The sequence below is a fragment of the Culex quinquefasciatus genome, chromosome 1, assembly GCF_015732765.1.
Source record: "Culex quinquefasciatus strain JHB chromosome 1, VPISU_Cqui_1.0_pri_paternal, whole genome shotgun sequence".
Taxonomy (NCBI): Eukaryota; Metazoa; Arthropoda; class Insecta; order Diptera; family Culicidae; genus Culex; species Culex quinquefasciatus.
The window spans coordinates 125679941-125700975 of record NC_051861.1 but is presented as its reverse complement, the minus strand read 5'-3'; the positions used below and the strand labels follow the sequence as shown (position 1 = coordinate 125700975).

At 37.5% G+C, this 21035-nt stretch overlaps 1 protein-coding gene across 9 annotated transcripts in view; it reads right to left on the bottom strand.

Annotated features, from left to right (window-relative positions):
* Window positions 1-21035, bottom strand: part of LOC6035155 (proline-rich protein 36) — a 239271-nt gene that overhangs the window by 6135 nt on the left and 212101 nt on the right. For 6 of the 9 annotated variants that reach the window (XM_038249170.1, XM_038249166.1, XM_038249173.1 and 3 more), the window contains 5 exons: window positions 16601-16918; window positions 5889-7429; window positions 1939-2516; window positions 1494-1873; window positions 1179-1211 (listed from right to left, as the gene is read on the bottom strand). In XM_038249170.1, the coding sequence (XP_038105098.1) occupies window positions 1179-1211; window positions 1494-1873; window positions 1939-2516; window positions 5889-7429; window positions 16601-16918 (2850 nt within the window). The remainder of the gene's footprint in view (window positions 1-1178; window positions 1212-1493; window positions 1874-1938; window positions 2517-5888; window positions 7430-16600; window positions 16919-21035) is intronic. The other 3 variants (XM_038249172.1, XM_038249171.1, XM_038249174.1) reach the window with 3 other exon arrangements.

The following is a 21035-nucleotide window of genomic DNA, read 5'->3' as shown; positions in this document are numbered from 1 at the left end:
CATTTATAGTCAGAAATTAACCAACAAATTCAAAGTATGTTTACATGGCAGCTGGGAGTTTGTTTGCATCAGATTTGCTATCTCTTCTAGCATGGGTTTTTTGTCAGACGACTTCTAGTTGTTTTTTTACTGATCGCCCAATATGTCAGCCAGCCAACATATTTCGCAGGACTGTGACAGCTCGAGCACGATCATTGTTTACATCAGGACACTGTGACGAGAGTTTTTGCATTTTTGTTGTCAACATGACCCGGTTTTGAAAATTAACTGGCTTACAGAAAAAAACGTTTTTTTACATTCTTGCAAACATAACCCGTAAATTAATAAATTTCTGGGAGCTTTTGTATTAGTAAGATTTTTTAAAATTATGTTTGAACATTTTTGCATTTTTTGGTGCTTTAAAACAGGAGTTCAAAAATATTTTTTGATTTTTTTTAAATTTTGCATTCTATAAATCATGAGCAGTTATCGGAAAACATTTTAGAAGATTTTTTTATTAAAATTATTTTTTTTATTAATTTGAAAAAGGCAGTTTTGACACTAATATCATATAAATTTAGTGATATTTTCATTTAGTTCTGAGATTTATTTTTGAATACAAAAAATACGAGATGTGGTTCAAATGTTTAAAAAAAGAGAATTTCGATTTTCTAAACAAAATAAATGTTTTGACGAAATGTCATCTTGGTGAAACGTCCATCGGCGAAATGTCTATTAGCGAAATGTATCAGAGTCACCTCCTAGGTCACCTCTGACTTTAATTTACGTTTTTTCTACAAAAAAACACAACATTTCATTGTTTTTGTGTTTAAAGCACGAGTCTGAAACTTTTTTAAACAAGTATTTCCAAAATGTATCGAAAATGACTTTGAAAATGATTGTCTTTTTATCAATTAACTCGAGAAAAGCAAGCCAAAGCCAAAATTCTAATATTCTCAATCCCAAGCAAAACACACGACTGATTTATTTATCATCCGCATCAACCTCTGTCATTGCTACGTCGATCTGCCATTCCTCTCCAAGATGGTACACGTAAGGTGCCTCATTTTTTTTCTTTTCTGCTTTTCAACTCATCACTCCAGAACAGGTGAGAACAATCGATGGGTAGCGATTATCAAAAGCAAATGAAATGTGGGGGGGCTGAAATGATTTTAATGAGCGGTGATCGCAAAACCTACCTTCTTGTTCGGGTCGACCGGTGGCGCCGCCTGCTGTGAGTGGTGGTGGTGACAAAGAACGTGAACGTGTGTTTACAATGGTGGTAGGCGTGGTGGTGGTGGTGGTTATGAGCCCAAAACACAAATCAAAACACAACAATCGAGAATGAAACAAGAACGAGAAAAGAAAACAAAGCTTTATGATCTGGTGGAAGGCGGTTTTGTTTTTAGATTAGCAGCGGGTGAGTGTGACAGAATGATGAGTTGCGGGGCGTTAACGGCTAACAACTAAACGTCAAATTTTGTTCTAGTCACGGTTTTGGTCAGGGTTCTTACCTTCGGCACGAACGACTGCAGATGGCTCGGCGGCACGAACTGGGTTGGTCCGCTCAGACCCGGATGGAGTAGGCCGGGTCCGTACGCCGGGTAGGCGGGCATTCCGAGCCCCGTCCGGTAGAACGGCGAATCGCCCGCGCCGATCTTGGGCACGTCCTTGAAGAGGGGTGGTGGAAAGAGCGCCGACGTGGGCGCCGGAGCCGTCGGCAGGATCGGCTGGTGCTGGTGCTGGTGTTGATGCTGGTGCAGATGCGTGTGCTGGTGCTGGTGGTGGTGCAGCTCTTGCCGCAGGTACGGCGACGTCGGAACGGAACTGAGCCCGCTCCGGTCCAGAAACCGGTTGTCCAGCTCGCGCCGCAGCATATCCGCCTGGTCGGACACTGTTGCGGGAAGGAGAGTTTGAGTTAGAATTGTGGACCTTTTAAGAATCATTAGAGTGACTAACCTTTCGTGGAGAAGAGCGATTCGGCCGAGAAGGGCAGCGGGGCCGGGCTTGGCTGCGTTGGTGTACTGCCGGCCGTCGATACGACCGGGGGTGGCATCGGCGCGGCAAACAGTGGCGCCGGGAATGATGAGGGCGGAGCCCCGACCGAAACCGGTGGACCACCGGGCACCGAGGAGGCAGAAGGTGAGGGAGGAGTTGGTCGCGAGTGTGAGGAAGCGCTATTGCTGGCCGCCGCCGCCGCCGCCGCCGGTGAGTGTGAGGGCGGTGCCGACGAGGGCAGCGACGTGGGCGGTAACGCCGGAGGCCACCCGGGAGGAACGCCGGTGGAACCACTGCCGCTAGTGGTCGTGCTCAGCGTTGGCTTAGGATAGGTTAGACTAGAAGAGATGGGCGCCGAGGAGACCGCCGGCGAGCCGGACAAAGCCGGTGGACCAGCCGCCGGGCTACTGCCGTAAGGAAGCGTTGGGGACGGACCCGGGGGAGGTCCACCGGTGCTGGCGCTGCTGGTGCTGCTGCCTCCACTGCCGTACGGCAGCGCCGAACCGGGCGTCGATCGCGATAAACTACTTACGTTACTACTGGAAGAGAGAGAAAGGGGGAGAGAACAATGGGAACAGGCGTTAGACGAATGGCGTTGCCTGGTTTTATACGTAATATTGACGCACAAATCTTAATTTAACTATAACTTTTTTTCAATAATTTTGCATCATGTTTTGTCAAAAACAATGAATTTCTGAAAATGATTGTTAAAGGCTAATACGGAGCTCGGAAGGTACGCAAGATTCCATAAAAAAACGCGTTAGAAATCCAGCATCCTAAAATGCCGAAAATTTAAATGACGGTTTTTTGCTCAAAATAAAGTAAAGCGGAAGGATTTCTTGCATTTCTTTTAGCAAAAAAAAATCTCAAAACAAAATTTCTAAAAAACAATAATTCTAAAATTCGAACAATTGAAAATTAAAAATTTCAAAAGTTTAGTAAGTACAAAATCTAAGCCTATAACATTTTCTTCCGAAAAATTCAACAACTTAAAAATAAATATATTTAAGTTATTCCAAACTTTCAAAATAAAAAAGAAAAAAAATACTCAAAAATCCATCAATTGTAAACCTCAAAATTTTAAAATTTACAATAAAAAAAGTATAAAAACCAGAGAAAAAAATGGGGAATTTAAGAAATAATTCTCAAATTATTGAATTTTTGAACTTTTGAATCTCTGATTTTGATTTTGAATCTCTTTTTTGAAGAAATTTAAGATTTTTTAAAAGAATTTTTACATTATTTTACAATTTAGTTTTAAAGAATTCTAAGAACAAATTTTAAATTTTATAATAATTTTACGAATTTTAACCCGTATTCCAAAAAATTTAAAAAAATTTCATATTTAAGAATTCATCAATCCAAAAAATTTAAAAAAATCATTGCATTTTTGAATTTTGTTTTTATTTTGAATTGGCAAATTTCTAAATATTAGCGTGTTTAAAAAAATATAAACCTTAAATAATTTTAATTCATAAATTCAACACATTTAAAAAATAAACCAAAAAACTTGAAATATTCTAAACATCCAAAAACTTTAAACCAAAAAAAAATCGAAATTCCTAAACCATAATAAATTCCAAAACTTAGAAATTCGTTAATACAAAACTACAAAAAAACCCAAATTCAAAATTTCAGGACTATTTTTTTTTATTTAAGAAGTTAGAGAAATATTAAGATGCTTAATAATTTCAACGATTCAAGAATTCAAAGAATTTTATGAATTTTACTTATATTGATTAATAAATTGTAAGATTTTTAAGAATTTTAAGAATCTTTAAAAAAATTAAATTATAAGAATTTCAAGAAATTTAAACATTTTAAAAACTTAAAAAAAATTAAGAATTTTTATAAAAAAATTTAATGTAAAGATTTTAAAATTTCTAAGGATTTAAAACTTTTAAATTTTATAAGGTTTTGAAAGATAAAACAATTGAAAAAGTTTATGATTTAGTTTTCAAAAATAAAAAAATTAAGAATTTTCAAAACTATTTAAAATACTTAAAAAATAAAAAAAATCAAGAATTGTAAAAAAATGAGAATTTAAAGATTAATTTTGAAGAATTAGAATTATTTAAAAGAATTTGCAGAATTTTAATACAAGAATACTAAGATTTTTTTTGAATTTCAACGATTTTAAAAATTTTGAGAATTTGAAGAATTTGAAATATTTAAAGAATTTAAAGAACTTAAAGAATTTAAAGAATTTTAAAAAAATAAGAATTTGAAATTTTTAAAGAATTTTGAAAATTTCAAGAATTTAAAGAATTCAAAGAATTTGAAGAATTTAAAAAATTTAAAGTATGTGAAAAATTTGAAGAATTCAAAGAATTTGAAGAATTTAAAGAATTTAAAGTATTTAAAGAATTTAAGAATTTCGAAAATTTTAAGAATTTTGAGAATATAAAGAATTTAAAGAGTCTTCAGAATTTTAAGAATTTTATGAATTTAAAGAATTTCAGAATTTTCAAAATTTTAAGAATTTTAAAAATTGTAAGAATTTTCAAGAACTTTTAAGAATTTTAAGAATTCAAAGAACCTTAAGAATTCCAGGATTTTTAAGAATTTTAAGAATCTTAAAAAAATTAAGAATTTAAAGATTAATTTTGAAGAATTAAAATTTTTAAAGAATTTACAGAATTTTAATACAGGAATACTAAGATTTTTTTTGAATTTCAACGATTTTGAAAATTTTGAAAATTTAAAGAATTTGAAATATTTAAAGTATTTAAAGGATTTAAAGAACTTAAAGAATTTAAGGAATTTGAAGAATTTGAAAAAAATAAGAATTTAAATAATTTAAAGAATTCAAAAAATTTAAAGAATTTGAAGAATTTGAAGAATTTAAAGAATTTAAAGAATTTAAAGAATTTGAAGTATTTAAAGTATTTAAACAATTTAAAGAATTGAATTTTTTTAAAATTTTTAAAATTTTTAAGAATTTTGAAAAGTTTTAAGAATTTTATGAATTTAAAGAGTTTTTAGAATTTTATAAATTTTCAAAATTTTCAGAATTTTGAGAATTTTAAGAATTTTAAGAATCTTTAAGTTTTTAAGAATTTTAAAATCTTTAAGAATTTAATAAATTAATAAACTGTATAAAGAAATTGCAGCAAAGCTAAAAGACACATGTCGCCACCTATGAACAAATAGCGTAAACCTATGATTTTTTGAAAAAATGTGTTTTTTCCTTCATAATCAACATTTTTATAAAACTTATGCCGGATTCAGATGAGAAAAATTATTTTCAACAATGTGGTGTACATTTTTCCAATATTTGTTCGATTTTTCTATGAGAAAACTGTAAATTTAGGAAAAGATAGAAATTTTGACTATTTGGCAAGAAAATCTGTCAAAAATCAATAAAAATTGTTGAATATACGTTAACACATCTGTTAACAACTATATAACTGTTTATTTCATACGGGGAAACTCATTTTTTCGAGATCCAAAACATGTTTTTTAAAGAAAAAGGTCACAAATTTTTGCGCGCCCAAAAATTGATGTTCATTATTTTAAAGCAAAAAATTTTTCTCGTCTTTTGCAACCAGTTTCATTAAGATTGATGCAGGGAATCATGAGAAATAAACGATTTTGTTCTTCAATCCAGCAGAAAGGAATACGATTTTTGGCAAGTAACCTCATTTTGGCGCCACCTACATTTGAAACACAATGGCGCTGCAAAACCTCAATTTTATATTGTAGAGTTATTCAATTTGAATGCATGGCTTCAGAATTTTTAGTTTTTGAATTTATGACTTGAAATTTAGAAATTTTCTTCCTAGCTCCGTACTTTGCTTAAAACTAAATTTGTGCTATTCCTCCACAGAAGGCGCCAGGAGTATTTTTGTTCAACTGCAAACCACCCTAAGCGTTAGCAGCGTTGGCAACGGGGGTCTCCAAAAACTTACCTATAACTATCTCTTTCTCTATTGGGACTGTGACCGCGCGGGGAGTGCGCTGACCGTGCGCTGGAAGCCGCCGCCGACGACGAGTGTGGAGGAGGATGGGAGGAATTATTGCTATTACTACTACTGCTGCTGCTGGTGGGCGGATGATGTGGTGGCAGATGGTGACTTCCGGGCCCGAGCGTTGGGTGATGCGAGGAGGGCGGAGGTCCCACTAAATGCGGCGCCGGGCCCGGTCCCGGTGGTCCCTGCTGCTGCTGCTGGTGAGAGAGCGGCGGCGGCGGTTGAGGAGGTTGATGCAGCTGGTGGGCGGCTCCCGGGTGAGGTGGAGGTGGGCCCGGATCTCGAGAGGAGGGTTGTGGCGGGTTTGAGCTGCTGCCGTTGCTGTTTGTGTTGGGGGTGATTGGGCGTACGGTGGATTTTTGCGGCGGTTGTGCCATTGGGGAGGCGTCCCGGTCGCGTGGGACCATGTGCGATGGGCTGCCGTTGCCGTGCACCATGGACTGCTGCAACCGGGAGTCCATTAGGCCGAGTCCCATCATGGAGGGTGGCAGGCCGCCGTGACCGAGCGGGGCACCGGGGTGCATCCGTGGGGAGAGTTGCGGGGATGGCTGCAGATATGGATTGTGCTGGAAGCTACCGTACGGGGCGTACAGTGGCGGATAGCCGGGATAACCCGTTCGGTAGTGCGGTGGTAAACTGCCGAGGCCGTTGGGCATCATCATGGCGGCCGTGTGCGGGATTCCTGGATGGTGATGAGATCCGTTGAGCAGACCGGTGGGCATGACCGCGGCTGACAGGGCCGCACTCGTGGCCACCGCCGGACTGTGCGTCCGGAGCATGCTGGCGGACGCCGCAAGGGAACTCTCCACCGACGGGTGAATCGCCGGGCTCTGGCCACTGGCCGGAGTGGCGGCTGGGGGCGTGTGCGGTACGTTCAGTGGCAGTGACGAGGGTGCCGCACTGTTACTGCTGGAGTTGGAGTGCGGCGGTTGGCCACCGGTATTCGAGAGGCTTGCCGGCGGCAAACCGTTTGGAAACGACGACGAAGCCGCCGACGGCGCAAACGAGGAACCGGCTCCGATAAAACTCGGAACCGACGAAGGCTTCACGGGACCACCGGCGGCGGTGGCGGCGGCGTTGCTGCTACTGCTGTTGCTATTGCTGTTGTGCTGACTGCCGGGCGGTCCCAGCTGTTGGGGCGATGGCGGCGGCTGAGATTGTGGCGTGTGCGGCTGTTGGCCGGCCGGCGAAGGCACGGCCTGCTGCATCGGTGACTGGGGCGCCGAACCCAGCTGCTTCTGGGAACCAGGTGGCGTTGGCGCCGTCGTCGTTGGTGCCGCCGTGACCGGGATCTTGGCCGATGCCGTGGGCAATAGCGAGGGCTTCCCGCCCAGACCGGCCGCCGTCTGGGGTGACGCCGGCGGCTGAGGTTGCTGCGGCGAGGCCACCGGCTGCTGGGACTGGGGTGACGCCACGGAAGCCGCCGCGCCCGGATGGGCCCCAATTGGCGTTAGGTGAGTACCAATGGGACCGTTCGATACCTGCAAAAGAGCGAAGAAAAAACACGAAATGTCAATAAGTTACTTGTTTATTCTAATTGGCCGCTTGGCGGCGGCGTCAGCCGCGACCATGTCTGGCTGTTGAATTAGTACCCATTACAATGCTAAGTGCTGCTATTAGTTAACGTTGTTAAGGAGTGGGTTAATAGCTGGTGGGAAACCTGTTCCCAAGTCGTTTCTGATAGTAGACAATTTATTGAAACATAAATTAGTCGCGACCGCGCGAGCGCGGCTGTACAAATTGGTCACTTTGAGAAAATGCCCATGCAGCAAAATGCCTAGTTTGAACTCATAATTGCGTACATTTGTTTGATCGTGCAACACTTTGACAGCTGCACGCTTAACTGGAAATAATTGAAAATTTCACACTTCGCATAACTAACACTCAATTAATTTTCAAACAAAAAAGTGCGTATTTATAAATTTCCAAAACCTAACCTCACCCCCAAACAAGGTTCCGGCGAGTGGCGACAGTTAATTAAACGCTCATTAGCATAGGAAAAAGCTCGCGCGCCCGTGCTCATTCCAAATTATCATTTAATTTAATCGCCACTCACACACGCACTCTATAATAATCTAGTTCTCGCATTTCAGCCGTGGTGCGAATATTTATAGACTACATTCAGGGGGGCGCTTGGCGGGGAGCTATTTTGCAAATCAAATTAAAATCCACACCCCAGCCGGCTTTAGTTCCGAATATTTGCTCTGAAAAGGGGGGTGGTGAGGAGGTCCGGCTCCACTTCTGGTATGATAAATAATCGATGCCAATAAATTTGCGAGGAATTTTAATTATTCCATGGACTCGACTGTACAGCACTCCACTATGGCCGGGCAGTCCATTATGCATAAATTGATTTTGAAACACACAGGAAGGGGAAGCAGCAGCATATCGGTTGCAAATATGGCCAAGTGCACACAAATCCAACTCCAACGGTGTGTATTTGTGTCCGATGCAAGTTTGGGAATGACCGGTGACAGATTTTGCTGCTAAGAGTACCATTTTGCGATGCGAAAACGATGTTTGTCTAGATGGGCTACTCTCTTTAGGGTTGTCGGAAGGTTATCCTGAAATTTGAGTGTGCAAACAACGGCCTAAACTGTAAATAAATGCCAAAAGTGACAGTTTGAGACCTACTCAATTTTGAGTAAGAATGTTTAATTTTTTTTAACCTCGAACTCCAATTTTAGTTTTAAATCTGACACCTCGATGTCATCCTCCAATTTGTCTTCACAAAAAAACTACCTAAACTGCAATTAAAAGTGACAATGAGACATACTCAATTTTGAGTAAGAATGTTTACAATATTTGTGAACACCACTTTGAGTTTATAATTTGTACAACTCAATGTTATCCTCTACTTTGACACTATAAAAACTTTCAAGGCTGCAAACAAATACAAACAAACAAAAAACTTAATTGCAACTAAATGCAAAAAGTGACAGTTTGAAACTTAATCATGTTTTCCAAAAGTTTGTCTCTACACAAATCTGCCTTAACTGTAATTTAATGAAAAAAGTAATAGTTTGAAAATGAAACCCTAACATCTCTAGTGTTCCAGAAACCAAACAAACGCCCCCCGACAGCAGTGTGGTGAATTCGTAGAAATGTCACCACACTGACACAAAACCAGACTGGTGGCAAGCTTGTCAAAAAGTGAACCTCACTTTTGACATTCAATATAGGGTGAACGCTCCATAAACTGGTTGCACAAAATAGGGTATACAGACCATTAATGAGTAAATTCAAAAATATGTTTATTTAATATTTAGGTTTGTAATTTGAAATTGTTTTTTATTGTCTAGTTAATTTTTTTTGTTAAGACCGAGCCATGTGGCAACGCTTCCGCCTCGTAAATGGGAGTTCAGAACCCGGTGCGGACCAACATAGCAGGTTATCGTTTCCCTTCTAGATTCGATTTCTAAGAACAGGAAAAGTAGTTTATCATCACAAGCAGGACATTATCTTTTTGGAATATTGGCATTTAACACTAAAATATGTTTATAAGTTAACATTACAAAATGTGAACGATTGACTTCGTCCTCAAAAGGCTGGATAATATTAAATTTTTTCTAGTTATTTATTTTTTGACAAAACATATTCAAAATTATTCATCAAAAACAAAATTTAAAATAATTTTTCACAAAAAAACTTTTTTTCAGTTGCACATTTGCTGGCTCTTTTACCCTATATTTAGCGTCAGAGGGGTAAATCGACCAAATAGCGGGGTCCACGGTCCAACCAATGTGAGTATCGCGGCCCATACATACAATTTGACAATCTTGCCATCAGGCTGCACAAAACACAACGTAGGGATCTTTGTTATTGTTTACATCAAATCTGTAATAATTTGTGTCGTTTTATTATTGTGAAATGTATCGAGTTATGTTTAGTGTAATAAAACGTCCTCTTTCACGTCCAGCCTCCGACCAGGCAAGTCGCCTGGCGGAGCATTTTAAACAGTTGTTTTATTTAATCCGTACTCTGGTCCGCTGGTCGTCCGCTTCGTCTGCTGCTGGAAGGAATCGGTAAGCTGGTGGTTCTGGCCCCCGCGGATTCGGCCCCTGGCCGAACAGTCCTAAAGCCCTGTGAAACTTTGTATGTACAACTGTGAAAAACACGATTAAAAACCAATTCTTATTACTTTTTATCATTTTAATGTTAAAAAATAAATTGACAAGACAACATTTTTTGGATGGAACAACTATGGTCTCTTCGGAACGAGCTGTCAAGTAGAAACTACTTTTCTGTCAGGAAGAACCGCGAAGTTAATTTTTAAAATTTGATTTTAAATTTCATTTTAAATTCTTAACGCATCGTGCAAAGGGTAATTGTACTAAAATAAATATGCTTTAGTGTTGTGAACAATAATATCACAAATTTAAGCTTGATTTTAGGACCCAATTACTCATTTTATCATGAAGTTTTTTAGTGAACAAAAATAGCCTAAATAACAAATAAATGAAAAAGTGGCAGAATAAAATTTACTCATTTTTGGGTGAGGATGTTTACACTTTTACTGAAAATTAGTTTGAATTGTTAACTTTACAACTCAATGCTATCCTCAAATGTAACTCTAGAAAAAACTTCCTAAACTGCAAATAAATGCAAAAAAGTGACTTGACTTGAAAATTACTCATTTGATGGATAAGAATGTTTTTAACACTTGAACTCAACAAATTGGGTTTAAATTGGTAAAATCTTAAAGTTTGATTCTCAAATAAATAAATAAATAAATAATCCTAAACTGCAAAGAAATGCAAAAAGTGAAAGTCTGAAATTTACTCATTTTTGGGTAAAATTGTTTACAATTGCACGAAAAATCAGTTAAAGATTTAAATATGCCAACCCAATGTTTTACCAAAAAAATGATTCTACCAAAATTGATTAAACTGTAAAAATTAAATTAAAAAAATTAGTAAAAAATTAAACTTCCTAAACTGCAAAAAAAAATTGCTACAAGTGAATGTCAGAAATTTACTCTTATTTGGGTAAAATTGTTCACAATTGTACGAAAAATCAGTTCTAGAGTTAAATATGTCTACCCAATATCATACTTGAATTCTACCAAAATTTGTTAAACTGCAAAAAATTTAATGCGAAAAAAAAAACATTTTTTAGTTAAACAAAACTTCCTAAACTGCAAAAAATGCAAATACGTCAACCCAATGTTTTACTAAAATGTTTGATTCAACCAAAATTGATTTATCTGCAAAAATTAAATAAAAAAATGAGTTAATAAAAACTTCCTAAACTGCAAAAAAAAGAATGCAAAAAGTGAATGTCTGAAATTTACTCTTATTTGGGTAAAATTGTTTACAATAGCATGAAAAATCAGTTCTAGAGTTAAATATGTCTACCCAATATCATACTTAAATTCTACAAAAATTTGTTAAACTGCAAAAAATTTAATGCGAAAAAAAAAAACATTTTTTAGTTAAACAAAACTTCCTAAACTGCAAAAAATGCAAAAAGTGAATGTCTGAAATTTAATCATTTTTGGGTACAATTGTTCACAATTGTACGAAAATTCAGTTCTAGATTTAAATATGTCAACCCAATTTTATACTCAAATTTGAGTCTACAAAAATTGATTGAACTGCAAAAAATTAAATGTAAAAAAAAAAACATTTTTGAGTTAAACAAAACTTCCTACACTGCAAAAACTGCAAAAAGTGAATGTCTGAAATTTGCTCATTTTTGAGTAAAATTGTTTACCATTGCACGACAAATCAGTTCGAGGTTAAAATATGTCAACCCAATGTTATACTCAAATTTGATTCTACCAAAATTGATTAAACTGCAAAAAAAATTAAAACAAAAATGTATTCATTTTTAAGTAAAAAAACACATTAAAAAAAAAAAGATGCAAAAAGCGAATGCCTGAAATTTTCTGTTTTTTGGATAAAATTGTCAACAATTGCAAGAAAAATCAGTTCTAGATTTTAATATGTCAACCCAATGTTAAACTTAAATTTAATTCTACCAAAATTGATTAAACTGCAAAAAAATTAAAAATAATATGTATTCATTTTTAAGTAAAAAAAAACTTCCTTGCTAATGCAAAAGTGAATATATGGAATTTATTCATTTTTTGAGTAAAATTGTTTACAATTGCACGAAATATCAGATTTAGATTTAAATATGTCAACCCAATGTTATACTCAAATTAGATTCTACGAAAATTGGTTTTACTGCAAAAAAATAATTGATAAAAAATGTATTAATTTTTGAGTAAACATGTTTGAACCAAGGGGTTGGAAACTCTTAGGCCTATAATTATTATGTTAACCAGTATATCAAAATATATGTTAGTATACTTATTATTTCCTTTACCAATCGCCAGTATACTGAGAGTATCTTAATATACTAAGAGTTTATTGCTGTTCAGTAAGTATACTAACAAGTATACTCGAATATCGTTAGTATACTCAGTATTCTTAAGTAATATTAGAGTTTCCAGCCCCTTGGTTTGAACTAAGTTGTGTGTTTAATTTAAAAATCCAATGTTTACTTACTCATTATTGGGTAAAATTGTTTGGAATTACACGAAATGACAGTTCTAGCTTAAATCTGCCAACAAAAGCAACTAATTTTTGAGAGAAAATGTTTACACTCAGAAATTCAATTTTAGTGTCTAATCTGACAGTCCAATGTTGTCGTCAAATTAGTCACTACAAAACAAACTTCAGTGACAGTTTGAAACCTACCCACTTTTGGGTAGCAATGTTTACACTTACACTGAAAATTGATTCCACCTTAAAGTTTGACAACCCTAACCCCAAAAACATCTCCGCCCGGTACTCGTTTCCGTTGACGTCACCGTTGATGGAACCGCTCCCGTCCAAGTTTGCCGGGAACATTTGGACAGGAAATCAATGCAATTATGCAAATATTTGTTTATTTGGGCAGCCAAAATTGAATTGTCGTCACACATTCCGGACTACTGTCCGGATTCGAAGAAGAGGAGGTGGAAGGGAGGAAACACGCTAAATTTGCAAACTCCGTCCGTGGTCGGTTCCGGATTGCTCTCGTTCTCTTTGTGTGCGTAAACTCGTATGTGTGTGTGACGCGGCTAATTGTCGTTATGATTATTTCATTAGGCACGGCCATTATCGCGCGAATGTTTGCGATGGCGAACACGGGAGATCCTTTGTCGTTCCGGACGGAAACCAGGTTGGCAAGAGGCAATTGTCCTCCCCGTTGTGGTTTGTTGGTTTGGCACGGTCAGGTCCAGAGAACCGGGTTGTGCATCGCTAAATAATTGACGCTTTGTTTGCTGGGGAAATTGACATTTGAAACGGCGGCGGCGAGCGAATCCTGTCGAGCTGGGAACACTGGACGTATTTGACAGTTGATGGGATGATTAGTGCAGAAGTAAGCGCGAATCACTCAAATTTTACAGATGCATCATTTACCCATTTCTGAGTAAGTTTGGTTTTCACAAAAACTGAGTGATTTGAACTGACCGAAGCATTACAGAAAAATAAGACAGAGAAGGGAATTTCAAATTTGAGTAAATTTTACCCAAAATTTAGTGAAATTGAATTTACTAATTTCAGAGTACCATGGTTTGTAACGGAATCTGAGAAATCTGAGGTGAAATGATTCATTTTAGCGTGTAAACAGACGTTTTCTCGTTTAACGCCAAATTGACAGACGATCCATCTGACAGTTGACTGTGTTGCCATTTTCAACGATTTAGTACACACTCTAAACAAAATCGTAACACCATTCCGTTGCCCAAGATTAATTGCCAACCCGGGGGTCGGTTTACAACTCACTCGAAGAACTTGACTTTGTTTTATTTTAAAACGAGAAACGTGTGTAAACAAACTCAACTTGACTTGACAGCGCCAACGACGACCATCAAGGGGGCGCACAATGAACGTTAATCAAAACAGCGACGTCTTGTTGATTTGTTGGCGGGGATTCTTTGCTTTCTCACACAACCCACGCCATTTTTGTTCTGTGCTTCGAGTCGCCTTATTTTTGAGACGGTATTGTGACAAAGCAGAACTTTTTAACGATGCGATAATAAAACAAAACAAAACAAGGTTGTGTACAAGCGAATGGCAATCGTTTTGCGCTTTTATTGTCGCCTTTTACGCGTGATTTAACACGTTTTTTGTAGGTTATGTTTTATTTCTAGGTGACGCAAAGCCGTATAATTAGTCAGGTGGGCATAGCACAGCATAGCATATTTTGAAATAATAAAAAAATCGAAAAGTAACGAATGTAAATACATTTTGCATCAAAAATCGACCAAAACTGGCAACACTGCTTCCAAGAATGACATTTTTTCATCTCAGAATTGCTCTATTCGCCGCTCGATCGTCAATCAACCTACAAAACCGCGATCTCTAATTAAATTGAGAAATTTACGACCAGCGATCGCCAACGGCTCGATCAACGATCAACGCAACGTACGGGGCAAAACGGTCCCATAAACGTCATCTCGAATGGCGGCGCGAACCGATCAGCGCTGACAATTAAGCCGGCAAATTAAGGCGCTCTGATCGCCGCTGGAGGGCGCCCTTCTTGTCGTTTTTTTTTTCTGTGCGATCAAATTGGCAACACGACCTCCACCCCGATAATCAGAGTCGCAGCGAGAGAGGATCGCACCGGATGGTTTGTTTGTGCCGATCGTAAACCGTGTTTTTATGGGATTTTTATTGATTTTGCGACGGGAAACACAGTTGTTTGGAAGATTTTTTACGACCCGTACATGGGCAGGAATTGTTTTTGCGCGAGTCGAGTCGGAGATAAAAAGGGGGAGACGTTACATTTTATGGTCAATTTGCAAACGGTTGACAGTTTATTTTGGGATAAATCGCAATATTCGTTTTTTTTGTTTCTATTAGCCAACAGATTGCGTTGTTATTACATTCAATATAATAGTGGATAGCACTAGATCTGCTACTCTTAACTAGATGGCGCTAGTTTTAAAAAGAAGATTTAGCTAATAGACAGTTTTGGAGGAGCTTGTTAACTTCAAATGATAAGAGATATTTCTACTCGTTACAAGATGGCGATAGTTGTACAAAGGAGGTTTTGCCAATAGATGGCATTGTTTAATGGTAAAAATGATTGTTTTACTCCTAACAAGGTAGCGGTAGATCGGCAAAGAAGATTTCACTAATAAATGGCGTTGTTCCCGCAATGAAAAACTACATAATATCAAATGATAACAACGATATCAGCTACTCGTCACTGGATGGCAGTAGCTGTACTAAAGAGATTTCGCCAATAGATGGCATTGTGCCAGCAATGAAGAGCTAGACAATCTTAAAAGGTAAAAATGATTTTTTTTTCTACGCATTACTAGATGGCGTTAGTTGTACGAAGGAGATTTTGCCAATAGATGGCATTGCTTCCACAATAGAGGATTTTCTGCAAAGCTCAAAGATACATGTCGCCACGTATGAGCAAATAGCGTAAACCTATGATTTTTTGAAAAAATGTATTTTTTTTCCTCCATAATCAACATTTTTATAAAACTTATGCCGGATTCGAATGAGGAAAATTATTTCCAACAATTTGGTGTAGAATTTTCCAATATTTGTTTAATTTTTCTATGAGTAAACTGTAAATTTAGAATAAGTTAGTAATTTGGTTTATTTGGCAAGAAAGTCTGTCAAAAATCAATAAAAATTGTTGAATATACGTAAACACATCTGTTATCAACTATATAACTGGTTATTTCAGTTACCCGTATATGAACACTATTTTTTTCGTGCTCCAAAACATGTTTTTTTTAAAGAAAAAGTTCACAATTTTTTGCGCGCCCAAAAATTGATGTTCGTTACTTTAAAGCAAAAAAAAAAAAATCTCGTCTTTTGCAACCAGTTTCATTAAGATTGATTGAATCATGAGAAATAAGCGAATGTGTTCTTCAATCCAGCAGAAAGGAATACGATTTTTGGAAAGCCACCTACATTTGAAACACAATCGCATTGCAAAACTTCAATTCGTTACTAGATGGCGGTCGTTATACTACAAAGGATAAATCTACGACCCATCCATTTTTGCTTAATAATATCAACGAGATCTACTACTCGTAACTAGATGGCGATAGTTGGACAAAGGATACTCTAATATTAGATGGAATTTTCCTAACAATGAAGAATCTCAAATGATAAAAAATATTTTGGCTATTTGTTACTAGATGGCGGTCGTTGTAATAGAAATATTTAAACTAAGACAGCATTCTAGAAAGATTTAATCTACGACACATCCATTTTTGCTTATATTAGCTAACAGATGGCGTTGTCAAAACATTGGATAATTGAATAATATCAACGAGATCTACTACTCGTAACTAGATGGCGGTAGTTGGACAAATGAGATCCTCAAATGATAACAACAATTTCAGCTACTCGTAACTAGATGGCTGCCATTGTGCTAGGATGAACCAATCTAAGATACAGTTATATATTGCTGCTATAAGCTAACAGATGGAGTTGCCACAAAAATTACAAATTTAATAATATCAAATGATAACAACAATTTCAGCTACTCGTAACTAGATGACGGGGTTCCTAAAACTCAAGAATATTAGAAGAAACTACTACTACTCGTAACTAGATGGCAGCAGTTACACAAAGAAGATTTAAGCCCCAAGACACAACCCAGTGACGATCTGGGACACTCACCTGCATTGGTGTCGTGGGGTAAGGCGGTGGCAGGCTGGGCGGTGGAAGGGCGGCGGGCGCCGGTGAGGGCGCAGGCGGGGCCGGACCGGCCGCGCTCGCACCCGGCGGACCCGCCACCGGGCTGGCACTGCCGGCCAGTCCGGCCAGCGGCCCGTTGCTGAGCGGAAGCCCCGTCGGGGGGAAGTCGGACTTGCGGGGCGCCGCCGGACTCGGGACGGCCGCCCCCGCTGACGCCGCTGGACCCTGCTGCGACTGTGCTGCCGCCGCGGACTGCGACTGTGGTGTCGCGGCGAATACGACTGACCCTCCATCAGAACCCTGGAAATTGAGGGGAATGGAAACATTGTAGTCGATTAATAATTGATAATTTACTCATGTGTACTGTGTGTATGTGTGATTTGAACGTGTGTGCCAATTTACATACTCATCGAAGCGCGGCACAGAATAAAACGAGGGGATAAATCGTCGTAAATTATTGATTTAATCAATTTGCAAACAGATAGCGCGCGCGCGCTCCATCTAGTGGCGAGCGGGGGAAACATCACCACGCACCCATTTAATCCGATTGGCGCCCCCTCGTGTCGTCGTTGGCACGCCATCGCTGATGGCGGGGAATCAATATTTATTAATTTTGAATTAATTTACCCATTTGAGGGCGCCCTCTCGCGGTGGACGCCCCCCTCTCACTCGTCACAGTAAGTGAGAAATAATCCATTCATTAAAATAATTACAAGGTAAATGAATGGTGCTACTAATGCCTGGCACCCCGCGTTTCGCTTACACTTCCGCTAGTCACCGCCGGGTGGCGGCGCGCTCGAGTGGGCGAATTAATCTGCATATTTGATTAATTGTTGCAATTAATTCTCATATGAAACGAAACGGAGCGGGATTACAATCCGAGCGAGCGAGCAAACTGTTGCGACAGGTTTGGTGTAATTCAATTTGTGCGGATTGTTTACCGATGGAAGTATTAGAGCGATTGTTTGTGGCGAGTAATCGGCGTATTTGATTTAAATTAAAAGGTCACTTTGCAATCAAGTGTGACGACGCCATCTATTGAGCAGTATAGAAACATTTGTGTCATCTACAAGATCAACATATCTATTTTCCTTCCAAATTGAAGTCCAATTGTAAACCAATCAAACACTACAACGCCACCTATTGAGTACTAGATCAAAATATCTGCCACCAAGAAAATTACATAGCGAGGACTCAACCCAGTTTTCTCTATATTCGTCTCCCGTCAAATTGATGTCCATTTGATAAAAGGAAAGTTATATTCTAGTTTATCAAGTTAGACAACGCCATCTATTGAGAAGTAGAGTAAAATGTGCGCAACACAAATGCAGATTGGCAGATAACTTATCTAGGACTCAAACCAATATCCTTTCTATTGGTCTCTCGTCAAATTGATGCCAGGAAATGAATTTACACTCTATTCAATCTAAGAAGACAACGCCATCTATTAAGAAGTAGAACAAGATGCATGTCAACATTAAGAGTCAATGTAGCCAAGACTTAAATCCATCAGCCTTCTATTGATCTCTCGTCAAGTCCAACTAATCACTAAACAGCTAACTACACGCTTTACTCGCGGTTGAGCAGGTGCTAACAGCCTTTCTAACCTGCCAACCGACGGGGGTCGTACCGTATACGACCACGGACTTAATGGCGTCGATAATGGTGTTGGTGGCCCCACTCGCTCGGAACGACCGATAATCACAGCCCATTGGCACGAGGGGGGACCCACAAAAGAAACCGGTCGCCATCGCAGTAGCCTGCGAAAAGCATCGATAACTAATGTGATTACGCTCTCCCCGGTAGCATGCTGCGATTGCACAACCTTTTTCGAGATGTCAACCCGGAGTTCGTACCCCGATAGGATAATTTATACAAGAAATTAATTATTTTCTTGCTCTCGCCGACCGGCGGCGCTGCAATCGCCGAGAGGAGAGCGGGATTTCGTTTGACAGCCGCGAAATTTATTATGCATTCACGGCGAAGACCGCGGGCATGATCTTCGATCTCTCTGCACAGGTTGAATTTATTATGTCCGAGCGCGATAACCCGCAATGTAGCGCGCGCGATTAAGTTGGTGCTTCGACAAGATCGCCGCGCTGTCAAAAGGCTGGCGCGCGCGTGACCACTACGAAAAAGCGTCCTAACCTCAAACCAGTGCACGCTATATTTATGGCGTCAAAGCTGTCGTTTAGCGACGCGATTTTATTCCAGTGTGCAGCAGCAGCAAGCAAGAAGGCGACCTCAAGCGGACGCGGGCTAAACTAGAGAAACGACGACGGCGGCGATGTTTATGGACGGTTTGTTATAAACTAATCTGATTTCATGTATATATTTAATACACTATTATGCTTATGAACATTCGACATGGTCCGTGACCAGAGTCTCGACGCAAAACGGAACGGTTTCGTGCTCGGTTGGATATATCGATGCAAATCAAATCGTGTGTGAGTGGGGCTGTACGAGCGAGGTTCGATGTTTTGCATGCACTTCTGTGTCCTCACCCCCCGGGGTCCGGACTCCCTGCGGACCCAAGGGTGGGTAGGCAATTCGGTTAAGGCTGTGATTTAACCCTTGGTTCCACCACGGTGACCATATAAGTTATTTTAGTTTTTTTTGTCTTTTAGGTCATTTAGGTCATGACCTGAATGGCCTGGTCATTTAGATCATTTGGATTTATTTTTAAATTAAGAATTTTTATTTTGTAATTTTGATCATTTTGAATATTTAAGAGATTTATTACAAAATGACAAAAATAACAAAAATAATAAAAAAATACAAAAATGGCCAAAATGACCAAAATTACCAAAATGACAAAATTGACAAAATTGACAAAATTGACAAAATTGACAAAATTGACAAAATTGACAAAATTGACAAAATTGACAAAATTGACAAAATTGGCAAAATTGACAAAATTGACAAAATTGACAAAATTGACAAAATTGACAAAATTGACAAAATTGACAAAATTGACAAAATTGACAAAATTGACAAAATTGACAAAATTGACAAAATTGACAAAATTGACAAAATTGACAAAATTGACAAAATAGACAAAATTGACAAAATTGACAAAATTGACAAAATTGACAAAATTGACAAAATTGACAAAATTGACAAAATTGACAAAATTGACAAAATTGACAAAATTGACAAAATTGACAAAATTGACAAAATTGACAAAATTGACAAAAATGACAAAAGTGACAAAAATGACAAAATTGACAAAATTGACAAAATTGAAAAAAATGACAAAATTGACAAAATTGACAAAATTGACAAAATTGACAAAATTGACAAAATTGACAAAATTGACAAAATTGACCAAATTGACAAAATTGACAAAATTGACAAAATTGACAAAATTGACAAAATTGACAAAATTGACAAAATTGACAAAATTGACAAAATTGACAAAATTGACAAAATTGACAAAATTGACAAAATTGACAAAATTGACAAAATTGACAAAATTGACAAAATTGACAAAATTGACAAAATTGACAAAATTGACAAAATTGACAAAATTGACAAAATTGACAAAATTGACAAAATTGACAAAATTGACAAAATTGACAAAATTGACAAAATTGGCAAAATTGACAAAATTGACAAAATTGACAAAATTGACAAAATTGACAAAATTGACAAAATTGACAAAATTGACAAAATTGACAAAATTGACAAAATTGACAAAATTGACAAAATTGACAAAATTGACAAAATTGACAAAATTGACAAAATTGACAAAATTGACAAAATTGACAAAATTGACAAAATTGACAAAATTGACAAAATTGGCAAAATTGACAAAATTGACAAAATTGACAAAATTGACAAAATTGACAAAATTGACAAAATTGACAAAATTGACAAAATTGACAAAATTGACAAAATTGACAAAATTGACAAAATTGACAAAATTGACAAAATTGACAAAATTGACAAAATTGACAAAATTGACAAAATTGACAAAATTGACAAAATTGACAAAATTGACAAAATTGACAAAATTGACAAAATTGACAAAATTGACAAAATTGACAAAATTGACAAAATTGACAAAATTGACAAAATTGACAAAATTGACAAAATTGTCAAAATTGTCAAAATTGTCAAAATTGTCAAAATTGTCAAAATTGTCAAAATTGTCAAAATTGTCAAAATTGTCAAAATTGTCAAAATTGTCAAAATTGTCAAAATTGTCAAAATTGTCAAAATTGTCAAAATTGTCAAAATTGTCAAAATTGTCAAAATTGTCAAAATTGTCAAAATTGTCAAAATTGTCAAAATTGTCAAAATTGTCAAAATTGTCAAAATTGTCAAAATTGTCAAAATTGTCAAAATTGTCAAAATTGTCAAAATTGTCAAAATTGTCAATTTTGTCAATTTTGTCAATTTTGTCAATTTTGTC